This window comes from Vulpes lagopus, chromosome 2 (genome assembly GCF_018345385.1).
Source record: "Vulpes lagopus strain Blue_001 chromosome 2, ASM1834538v1, whole genome shotgun sequence".
In the NCBI taxonomy this organism is placed as follows: domain Eukaryota; kingdom Metazoa; phylum Chordata; class Mammalia; order Carnivora; family Canidae; genus Vulpes; species Vulpes lagopus.
The window spans coordinates 46,816,591-46,829,030 of record NC_054825.1 but is presented as its reverse complement, the minus strand read 5'-3'; the positions used below and the strand labels follow the sequence as shown (position 1 = coordinate 46,829,030).

The 12,440-nt window shown below is 46.5% G+C and overlaps 1 protein-coding gene across 3 annotated transcripts in view; it reads left to right on the top strand.

The window, feature by feature from the left end:
- THSD4 (thrombospondin type 1 domain containing 4) overlaps positions 1-12,440 on the top strand; it is a 582,162-nt gene that overhangs the window by 101,009 nt on the left and 468,713 nt on the right. For all 3 annotated transcript variants that reach the window (XM_041743611.1, XM_041743613.1, XM_041743612.1), the window contains exon 5: positions 11,787-12,225. In XM_041743611.1, coding sequence (XP_041599545.1) covers positions 11,787-12,225 — 439 coding nt within the window. The remainder of the gene's footprint in view (positions 1-11,786; positions 12,226-12,440) is intronic.

Below are 12,440 nucleotides of genomic sequence, written 5' to 3'. Positions count from 1 at the left end.
GCTCTCAGGGATTGTACACACGGAATAAGAAACTGGGTAAGCCATGCCCTGGAGAACCAGACGGCTTGAGAGGGAGCCAGGCCCCTTCCCTAATGACGTTACCAAGACACAGTGTTTGTGCTATGGCAGAGGGGCATGCAGGCTGGGGGCACTGCCTGTGCAGGCCCCAGAGCCCTGACTGTATGGGGTGGCTCAGGGGAAGCACACAAGGCACCGATATTTATGTTGAGCTTGGAAGGCTGCTCCAGTGCAGAAATAGGTAGCTTAGAATTCCAGGCAGGGCCTTGGAGGCACAAGGGCTCAGTGTGTTTGGGAAATGCTGAGTGCTCCCTTCTGCCTGGAAAGGGTGGGGTTGGGAGGAGGCAAGGGGAGGGAGCTGAAGCCTAGAGTTGAATCTGGTAAGACAGGCTGAGACCAGATGATGAAGAGTGAAACAGAGCACCAAACTGAGCATGCCTTAAAACCACCTCAGTTTGAACTTTATTTCTAGGCAGAGATGGGCTGTAAGGGTTTTACGAACTTGAGGGTAATGATCAGGGCTGTGTTAAGAAAGTCAAATTCAGTGGAGAGAGAAGTCAAAAGTACATGAGCTTGCTCATCTTTACTGGGGTACCTGATGGGTGGAGATGGTGTTAGGCAGCCTGGGAATGTGCAATGGGGTGTTGGTCATCACCAAAAGTACTAGACTGGGCATCATAGTCATTGCTAATTTACAGACTTAAAAGAGGCTTCCAGTTGGGCCTGAGGCTGGTGGTAGCCTCCGCTGCTTTAAAATCTTTCTGGGAGTATATGACTTTTCAGTTATTGACAGTGACATTTCAGAGGAACACTTAGTCCCCTGATGATTTCTGCCCCCCCTCGCTCTTTAGGCTTTCAGCCTATTTATAAGTGGGTGTTTTATATCCAGTCAAAATGTCTGCACAGTTAAGTATTGAGATTCCTGACTTGCCTTCTCTTTGTGATGTTGTTTATACAGCGGATGCAGCCTCAGAGAGGCTGAATGGAGGTTTCTGTATTTGCTCCTTAGGATCCTCAGATGTCCACACACAGTTACAACCTAAAAGATTCAGTGGAAAAACAGTTTAGTGTTTTCCTTTTTATTTGCTTGCATATATCGAAAGCCTGTGCAGAAGGCAGAAAACACATTTTTTTTAAGTTTCTATTTTAATCCCAGTGTAGATAACATGTTAGTTTCAGGTGTCCAAAATAGTGACTCAACACTTCCATACATCACCCTGTGCTCATCGTGACAAGTGCTCTCCTTAATCCCTGACACCCATGTCACCCACCGCCTCCCCTCACTCCCCTCTGGTAACCACCACTTTGTTCTCTAGAGTTCAGAGTCTGTTTCTTGATTTGTGTCTGTCTCTCTTATTTTTTTTTCTCTTTGCTTGTTTGTTTTGTTTCTTAAATTCCACGTATGAGTGAAGTCATATGGTGTTTGTCTTTCTCTGAAGTATTTCACTTAGCATAATGCTCTCTAGTTCCATCCGTGTCATTGCAAATGACAAGATTTTATTTTATTTTTAAAATTATTTATTTATTTATTTATTTATTTATTTATTTATTTATTTATTTATTTGAGAGGGACAGAGACCACATGAGCCAGGGAGTGGGTGGTTAAGGCACAGCAATAGGGACAAACAGACTCCCCACTCAGTGGGGATCCCATATACACGGGGCTTGATCCTAGGATCCTGAGACCATGACCTGAGTCAAACTCAGATGTTTTAACAGACTTAGCCACCCCAGTGCCCCTAGATTTCATTCTTTTTATGGCTGAGTCATATTTCATTGTAAATATATACCACCTTTTCTTTACCCATTCATCAGTTGATGGACACTTGGGCTGCTTCAGTATCTTGGGTATTGTAGATAATACTGCAATAAATAATAAATAAAATAAATAAATAATAAATAATAATAAATAAATAAATACTGCAGTGGCAATACTGCAATAAACATAGGGGTGCCTGTATCCCTTTAAATTAGTGGTTATTTAATCCTTTGTGTAAATACACACTAATGCAATTTCTGGATCCTAGAGTAGTTCTATTTTTAATTTTTTGAAGAACCTCCATACTGTTTTCCAGAGTGGCTGTATTAGTTTGCATTCCCACCAACACTGCAAGGGGGTTCCTCTTTCTCTTCACCCTCATCCACATCTGTTGTTTGCTGTGCTGTTCCTTTTAGCCAATATGAGGTGTGAGGTGGTATCTCATTATGGTTTTGATTTTTATTTCCCTGATGCTGAGTGATGTGGAGCATCTTTTCATGTGTCTGTTGGCCATCTGGGATGTCTTCTTTGGAGAAATGTCTGTTCATCTCTTCTGCCCATTTTTAAATTGGATTATTTGTTTTTTTGGGTGTTGAGTTTTACAAGTTCTTTAAACATTTTGGAAACTACAGAAAAAAAAAAACACTTTTTATGGGAGAACAAAGGATAAGAAGTGACAAATGAGTCTGTCTCAGCTCCTCCCTCTTGGGTGATTCCCCAGATTTCATCGGTGTCCTTCAGATGTATCCTGCGTTATGCATATGCATTTTCGTGTTCTGTGTACATTTTTTTCTCTGTTCTTTTTCTTCTTTTTTTTTTCACACAAACAGGAACATGGACATCCTCAGTTCAGTGACTTGTTCTTTTTTACTTTAACCATGTTTTGGAGGCAATTTTGTCTCAAGACTTATGCATCTCCCTTGTTCCTTTAAACAGCTTCATTGTCCTCCAGTGTCTGCCTGTACCATCATTTAACTCGCTCCTTATTCCTCCATTTAAGGACATATGTGTTGCGTTTCACATTTATAATTCATTCATTTATTTTTAAGATGTTATTTATTTATTTGAGTGAGTGCACACACACGGAGGGAGGGGCAGAGGGAGAGGGAGAAGCAGAGGGCCTGCTGAGAAGGGAGCCCCACCTGAGGATCCAGGACCCCTGGATCATGATTTGAGCCAAAGTCAGATGCCTAACTCACTGAGCCACCCAGACGCCCCTTGCATTTATCATTTTTTTGAAAGTTTTTTTTAAAGATTTTATTTATTTATTCATGAGAGATACAGAGAAAGAGAGAAGCAGAGACACAGGCAGAGGGAGAAGCAGGCTCCATGCAGGGAGCCTGATGTGGGACTTGATCCTGGGACTCCAGGATCATGCCCTGGGCCAAAGGCAGGCACTAAACCACTGGGCCACCCAAGGATCCCCAGCATTGATCATTTTTGTCACGACTCAGATATGCAAAATGCAAACTGATTTTTCTATAACCAGACTTGGTTCATGAGCCTCTGTTTCTGCTGCTGCAGGACAACAGCCAGTTCTGGGAGACTCCAATGCTCCGACTGTCAGTTCAGGGTTTATACTCAGTTTGGCAGGATTCCCTCCTTTCTTTGCATCCTCTTTTCTCCCTGGGGGGGATGTGGCTCCCAGATGAAAAGTTCCTGCACAGTCTTGGTAAAGGGAGCACCCTGTCTGCTCTGCCTCACTGCTTTCCACTCTTTGCAGTAACTGCTGCCAAAATCCCCACAAAAACTCCTTTGGGATAACCCCTTGGGTGGGCCCCTCAGCCCTGACACCTGCCTCCTATGTCTTGCTCAGGGGGCATGTTGGATGAGGTCTTCCCCACAAGGTGGGCAGGTCCCTTCTGTCTCAGGCTCCTAAACGCATCTGGAGTTTGTATCGTACCCCACCCCAGGCCGCAGCATTCTGGCCTAATCTCTGGTTATGGCCTCTCACTTCATCCCTCATCTGCCTGCTTATCAAACTCTTTATTTCCTTTGGTTTGAGAAGATAATTCCGAGGTAGTTCCTCAGGCCTGTCTCAGGTACAGAGACGGGCCAGCCAAATGTGGCCCAAAGCATGGGCTTGGTGAGAGTTTCGTTTTGATATATAATAACAGTGGCAAGTGCAACAGTGGCATATAATCTTTAAAATAATTCCTTAAAATCATGGGGAGATGATTCATTGGATGTAGTAAAGAGTCAGTAGGAGCTCAGACTTTCTCAGCAGCATCTGGTGCAGGGACTCCCCAGCACCCCTGCTTCTGTCTGGCATCTCTAGTCATCAGTAATCTTCCATCCCACCACCCTCCCTCCCATCTTCCCTAGGGAAGAACTGATTTCTGCTTATCTAGCCATTCAGCTCAGGTACCTAGCTGCAAAGGAGTGCTACTTCTCTAAGTGCTGTGAGAGCCAGAGCCCCCAGGATCAAGCAGGGCAAGGAGACCTCCCGCTGGAGCAGGGACAGCTGGCGTCACTGCCAGCTCCATTCATGGAGGTCCAGCTCCTCCAGGGTGCCCAGGCTCAGACTCCTGGGGCTCCTTGCGGGCCCGTCCCAGGGGCTGCTGCTCTGCTGGATGCAGTGGCCCATGTGTGGTTCATGTTAGCACAGCTGAGGGAGGCTGGACCCCTCGCAGAGACTTGTCTGAGCTCTAAGGCCAAACAAAAGGGAAGTAAACATGGAGAGCATAAGAAATACAAACAGCCTGGCTTCTGGAGAGAGCAGGCTTCTCTTGCTGCCCATTCCACTCAGTGCTAAGCGAAGAGGTGGGAAGCCGTCCTATGGCCACAAGCAGCTGACAGCCTGGCCTCGGTGGCTTTCCAACTCTGACAGACATGCATGGAAGCACCCCAACTCCTTAATTCTTCCCTCCTTTTTTTTTTTTTTTTTTTTTTTTTTTTAATTTTTATTTATTTATGATAGTCACAGAGAGAGAGAGAGAGAGGCAGAGACACAGGCAGAGGGAGAAGCAGGCTCCATGCACCGGGAGCCTGATGTGGGATTCGATCCCGGGTCTCCAGGATCGCGCCCTGGGCCAAAGGCAGGCGCCAAACCGCTGCGCCACCCAGGGATCCCCTTCCCTCCTTTTGAGAATAAAGCCCAAGTTCCAGACCCTGCTGGGCCCTCTTTCCATTCTGAGAACTTGTTCCTTCTCCAGGGTTTGGTACCAGGAATGACCTCTCCCAGTGGACAAGACTTTTATCCTTACATAGAGGGAGGTGGCCTTATCCTCAGCACCACACTAGTTTAACAGTCTTTTAATATAATACAGTATTTTGTAAAGCAGAGATTAAACAAATGCATAAATGGAGAGAGGGCTTTTCCTTCATTTGGCAATCAGGGCTTGAGTCATTCATTCATTCATTCATTCATTCATTCATTCATATTTCAGTTTTTCAATAGTTACTCAGCTCTTCCTATTGTCACCGTGCCAGGTTCCAGGAATATAAGACAAATAAGAGGTATCCCCTGCCCTGAAAGAGCCTACAGGCCAATAAACTAAGACAGACTAGACAGATCGAGCTGTGACAATCACATGGGGTCCAGTGGGAGGATGAAAGAGGACATTGATTTTATGCGGTGAAGGGCTGGGGTGGAGTCTGCACCAGGAAGAGCATTACTAGGAAAGTAATGCTTCAGCTAAGTACTGAGCAGAGGGGGAGGGAGGTAGTCCAGGACATGATGGTGGAGAAGGCAGCCTAGAGAGGAAACATCATGAGCGGAGCATGAGAAATAAGTACATGGAGCGTGGGGTGGGTGGTCCATGCTGTGCCAGGGCCATGACAAGACAGGCAGCGGGAGCCATGTTGCACTGGCTAAGTGGCAAAGCCAAGGACTATGGACCTAAAACAGAGATGTGGCGAGAGTGGAAGAGCCAGCCCACCCCGGTCGGTGGTGTGGTACATGGGAGTGAAACAGAGCAGTATTTTTCATGGTGTGGTCCACAGACCACCTGGGAACCTATTAGAAATATAGATTCTCAGATGCTGCCCCAGATTTCCTGAATCAGACTCTGCAGATGGGGGTCAGTGGCCCGTTTTTACAAAACTTCCTGGTGATTCTGGCACTTACTCGAGTTTGAGAATGGCCGAGGTGGAGTCTATGGGAAGAACTAGGAGGAGAAGTCTTGTAGGGAAAAGATGATGATTTTGGGCTCAAATGTGTTGAGTTTGAGATGTCTGTGGGGATGAGTAGGGGGAGGGTGGTTCCAAGACCCACAGCATCAGCATCACCTGGGTCCCAAGACCCATCAGCATCAGCTGGCTACAAACACAGAATCAGAGGTCCACCCAGGTCTCCCGAATCAGAAGCTGTATTTTGGCAAGATCCCCAAGTGAGAAGCAGACTCTCTAGTCTAGAGGTCAGTTGGGCATATGTGGTTAACACTCAGAAGGGTTCAGGCAGGCAGGAGAAGTGGGGTGTTGTCCGTTACAGGTGATGGAGGACACACGTCCAGGGCACGTGCATAGGGGTGAGAAGGAGACTAGATGTGGTGTCTGTGCTGGAATCATCGCACTGGCCGGGCCTCACGTCACAAAGCTGCCCGGCATCACACATAATGAGGCCCTGGGATGGCAGTCAGCCCGTCGTAAGGAAGAACATTTTATGTACTTATTACCCTTTCCAAAATGCTATTTCCATCCATTATCTCAAGAAACAACAATTTCCCAGACACCCACAGTAGGTCACTGGAAGATCTGGGACCGGAACCTGGTGTCAGAGCCCTTACTGTCAAGTTCTTGTCACTGAGCCATCCTGTGGGGGAGGGAAGCATTTATTTATGTTGTCAGGGCCCGAAAACATTACACATCATGCTCAGTAGATGTTCCTAGAATCTGCTCAGTGAAGGTTTGTGGAGCAAATGCTGGAAGACAAAATGACAAAAACTGCCTTCAGGTTCAAAACATGCATTCCTATTGATAACCTCAATTTGATCTTTATGATACCATTGTAAGTAGGTAAGACACGAATAATTCATGGCCTAATTTTTAAAAAAAGTAACAGCTTTATTGAGATATAATTAATATGCCATAAGACCAATCATTTAAGGTGTGTAATTCAGTGGGGCGCCTGGGTGGCTCAATCAGTTTAAGCATTTGACTCTTCATTTGGCCTCGGGTCATGATCCCAGGGTTGTGGGATGGAGCCCCTTGTCGGGCTCCCTGCTGAGTGGGGAGTCCGCTTCTCCCTCTTCCTCTGCCCCTCCTCCTGTCCTAGGGCTTTTTCTCTCTAACATAAATAAATAAATCTTTAAAAACATACATAAAAAATAAAGTGTAAAATTCAGTGGTTTTTATTATATTCACAGGCTGTGCAACCATCACCACTGTCTAATTACAGAACATTTCCATCACCCCAAAAAGAAACCCCATACCCTTCAGCTGTCACTCCCAATTTTTCCCTCCCTCCTGATTTTCCCTCCCCTCCTGGCATCTGCTGAACTTTCTTTAAATTGTTATTTATTTTTTAAATTTAAATTCTAGTTAGTTGACATACAGTTCAGTATTGGTTTTGGGAATAGAATTCAGTGGTTCATCGCTTACATACAGCGCTCAGTGCCCATCACAACAAGTGCCCTCCTTAATACCCATCAGTTATCTATCTCCTCCCCTCCCCACCTTCCTCCATCAACCCTCAGCTCGTTCTCTATCCATCAAGAGTCTCTCATTATTTCTCTTCCTCTCCTATTCCGCCCTTGCTTATGTTCATCCATTTTGTTTCCCAAATTCCACATGAGTGAAATCATATGGTATTTGTCTTTCTCTAACTTATTTTGCTTTAGCGTAACACACTCTAGTTCTATCCATGTCATTGCAAATGGCAAGATTTCATTCTTTTTGATGGCTGAGCAATATTCCATTGTGTATATGTAGCACATCGTTGTTCATCAGGCGATGGGGATTTGGGCTCTTTCTATAGTTTGGCTATTGTGTAATCTCCTTTCTCTGTGGATTCATCTGTTCTGGGTAGTACACATCAGTATGATATGTGGCCTTTCATTTTGGCCTCTTTCACTTTGAGTGTTCTTGAGGCTCATCTCTGTTGTAGCGCATCTCAGTACTCCATCCTTTTTATGGCTGAATAATAACCCATTCTTTGGATACACTATGTTTTGTTTGTCCGTTCATCACGTGATGGACTTGGGTTGTTTCTGTTTCCTAGCTGTTATGAAGAAGGCTGTTATATACATTCACATACAAGTTTTTGTGTGGATATATATTTTCATTTCTATCGGGTATATAGCTAAGATTGGAATTGTTGGGTCATATGGTAACACTACATTTAACTTTTTTGAGGAGCTTGCAGGTAGCATTCCAAAGTGACTGCACCATTTTGCATTCCCTCCAGGAATGTGCGAGGTTCCAGTTTCTCTGCATCCTCCCGACACTTGCTATTATCTGTCCTCTCTATTTTAGCCCTCCTGGTGGGCATACTCCCATTTTATAGGTAAGAAAAATGGATGGTGCATTGTTTGCCAAACTAAGCGGCCAAGCTAGAACTTTTTTTTTCCTTTAAAGCACATACCTATACCATGCATGCTCTGTGCTAGGCATCATTTGGGTCTTTTGCTCTTACTGTTTATTCCTTACAACAACCTGTAAGGAAGGTACTATCATTGTCTTTGTTTATAAATGCATACAGGGCAGGACTGGGCCTACAGTGAAGCCCTGGGGCACAACATTCAAGGAGACCTCACTCTCAGATTCCACCAGCACCGGGGCAACCTTTAAATGCTGCATCCTGTGTACCTCGCTGGCCTCTCCCTAATCCTGGCCCCGTTTAAAGAAACTGAATTATCAGAAGACTGAGCCACTTACCCAAAGTTGCATAAGTTAGTAACTGGTGGAGCTGGGATTCCAATCAGGAAATCTGGCTTCAGAGTTCAAGTCATGAATCACTATGCTGTGCTCACACCTAGGCCTAGGTGGCCAAACTGGCCTTTTTCTGTTTCTTTCTCAAGACCCACGTTTCCAAAATTTGACAAGTGAGGAGTCCAATGTAAAATCCCAAACATGTGCTATGACCAAACAGAACCAACTAACCTTATGGCTTCCCAGGTACCTACCACATGCTAACCCCTGAAGGGCTAACTGACCACACACTCTCCCTTGGCCGCATCTGTACTCATCACCCCAACTCTGCATAGATCTGCCCAGTTCGAGGAGGCCACCCTGCAAGTGGCCAGATGGACCCTGTCCTGGTGGGGAAGAGGCCATCCTGAACCATCAGGATGATGAGTTCTGACCACTGTGAGGAAAACACATGCTCCCTTAAGCCAAGTGGGGATTAGTCTGCCCCTCGTTCTAGGGTCCCAACTCAAATATTCATAAATCATATCTCTCACAGTCATACCCTGACCAGCTGCTCATTCTTGTTAGCCTGTTTATCAGTTAGCCGGTCATGTGTTTTTGAAACATCATCTTTCCAGTGGTGTTGCTACTCCCGTGGGTTTTGAATGGTTCTCCAGTTTAGGCCAAGGCTCTGTAAGGCAGTGTGAATACAAAAATATCCATCAACCCCTGTGTATCGTGCCTCCTTGGGATGATGGGCAGCCTTTGGAAAGATGCTTACTCAAGTCATCAGCCAACAGTAGCTTATCTCTCTGCTGCCTCTGTTCCCCTAAGGGCAGGATCAAGTCAGTCCTGGTTCAGTAGCCCTCGCTAGGTGAGCTGCAGCATTGTAGCCTGGCCCAGGCCAGCAGATTGCTGTTAGGTCCTAAGAAAATTTTGTAGATGTTATTCTCCATTAAAAATGATCACTCTTGGGGTGCCTGGGTGGTGCAGTCAGTTAAGCATCTGACTCTTGGTTTCAGCTCAGGTCATGATCTCAGGGTCATGAGATGGAGCCCGTGCTGGGAGTCCGCTTGAGTTTCTCTCTCCCTCTCTCCCTGCCCCTCCCCATGCCCATGCACTTGAGCATTCTCTTTCTCCCTCAAGTACATAACAAATCTTTTGGAAAAATGATCACTTTTATGGTTGCGTTCTCATCCTTTGGTTTGGAATTTCAATTCATCAAAGCTATGGGACTCTGGACCAGCAGCACCAGCAGCACCTGGGAACTTGTTGGAAATGCAGAGTCTCAGGCCCCACCCCAGACCAATCAAATCAGAGTCTGCCTCGCACGAGATCCCTAGTTGATTCCTCTGCACAGCCACGTCTGAGAAGCACTGCTTCACGTGTCCTCATTTCTCTATTACCTTCAGCTGGCATCTCCACCTGGCACTTACTTTGAGGCTGGAATTTCTGGTAGGCTTTCAGATCTTAAAAGGAAAAGACATACACACAGAAATTCTTTCCCTCGCCTTTACATGATGTCATTCATTTTACCTGGCCTGCCACAAGAAAGAAAAAGGCAAATTACATCCAAGTTATATATATCTTTAAGACTAACTTCTTAATTGTGTCTCTTAAAGCAGCACGCTGGATTCCCCCATCATTAACAGAGTCCCTAGCGTTGCCAAGATTAATCGCGAAATGCCTAAAGGCAAAATAAACACTGTAGCGCAGTTTAATTCAAAACCCTATCAGCTAAGAATGAAGGTGCAATTAGTGATAAAGATGTTAATAATTAGTTGTGGTCTGTTAAATTTTACATTCAGTGGTTACATAGAGTGAAGAAAGAATTTCCTCACGAGGACAGAAATTAGTGTTTCACCTTGATTGCTATTTTAATGTGCTTATTTTAATGGGGCCATCCTGTAGAAACCCTTGGGCACATTTCCAATTTTACATAAATGTAGAATTAATTATTATGGAAGCATATAATTTTAGAGTTGGAATGACCTTCATGGTCATTAGATCCAGCTCAGACATTTTACAAAGAAGTAAGAAATGATTTCTTCAGGTCCTTGCACAGAGTATTGGAACCTCGCTCCCAGCTCAGACCAGTGACCCTGAAACCCTTCTCACATCCCTACAGACAGAGATGCTTCCTCTCCACCTCAGAATTCTCAAACCACCGCGTGCTGTTGCTCGCAAGGCCGGATCCCACCTTGTGTTATGTTCTGGTTGCTTTCAGGTTGTAAGATTGGGAACTTGGGAACCATATCTGACTCACTTTTATATTTTGACCATTCCTAGCTCTGTGTTTTATAAACAGTAGTTGTGCAATAAATTTACACACAACGGTCTGCTGGAACTATTCTATCCCATTCACTAGAGCTGATTGTATCTTTATAATGGTGCCTCGCGATGAGTCATGGTGGAAGCATTTATGCCCTGGATGTAGGAAAATGCCACAAATCAGGGCTTTCTCCTCCCTGGAAAACAGTTATTAAACATATACCAGCATACAATTCTTTATGTGATTTTTTCTAAGGTCTCACAAGGCAACCAACAGGTCTTGACAAAATCTAAAGATGGTACCAACACGAAGATATGCCCGTCCACCCACTGTTCAGTGTAGAGTATCCAACTGTTTCGCCTCCTCTTCAGGGATTAAGTCTGACCCAGTGCAAGTCAGGCGTCAGATCTACATTGGGGTGTGGTTGCTTGGCTCTAAGTTCCACTTACCTGGAAAAGCTATTTGGGCATGAAGGGTAATGGAAACTGGTCTGAAATATCAGGCACAGTTGAGTGAGAGAGAAAAAAAACACACAGAAAACAAAAAACAAACGCACAAATTATTTTCAGAGAACACAAATGGACAGGAAGTTGCTGTGGCTGAAATTACAATCATATACTTCTCAGAAAACCTTCAGGGGCTCCCTACAGCCTATGACCGGGTCCGGAGGCCCTGCCATAAGTCACGTACTGCCCACAGCTTACGGTGCCAACCTCACTTTCCACCACTCACATCGCCCACCTTCATTCTACCTTCCAGCCTCCGTGGAGCCCCCCTGTGCCAGCCTCCAGGACAGGACGTCCCCTTCCCTCTGCCTCCACGTGCCACCATAGGCACGCTCCCAGAGTTTCCGTCCCTACCCGGTCCCCTCCATCAGGGGTCACAGTTTGTAGGTTAACATGGACCTTCCTGTGACTCACGCGTCTCCTCTTGTGCATCTTTCCTTAGGAGCAGGACCCGCGGTCCCATCGGCCCTGGCAAGTACGGCTACGGCAAGGCCCCGTATATCTTGCCGCTGCAGACCGACTCCGCGCACCCATCACAGAGGCTTCGCAGGCAGAGAGCCTCGTCCCGGCCGCCCGGGGCCCCCGAGGCGTCTGGTCCTGGCCACGGCTACGGCGCGCCGGCCCACCAGGCTCCCCAGCGGGGGCCTCGGCACCAGAGCGACAGCGGCCCCCGCTCCGGGCTGCAGGCCTCCGAGGCCTCCGTCTACCAGCTGCCTTTGACTCACGACCAAGGCTTTCCCGCAGCTTCCGGACTCTTCCACGGCCTGGAAACCAGCAGCAGCCACGGCATGGGGGCAGCCCGGAGCTTCTCGCAGCCTGCGCGGTCTGCTGCCATCTCCTGCATTGGGGCCTATCGGCAGTACAAGCTGTGCAACACCAACGTGAGTACAGGCGGCCTCACGCCGGCCGGGGTGGCCGCCGCCCCTCCTGGGAGACCGAGAGGCCGCAGTCTTCCAGGCCTGCAGGCCCACGTTCCTACACCCGCCTATCTCCTCTCCCTCTGTCCTCTCGCCGGGCATTCTCCCTGGATACTTCTCATTCTTCTCACTTTCATGGGGCTGTTACTTAAGTGACTAAGGAATGACTTTTTGAAACA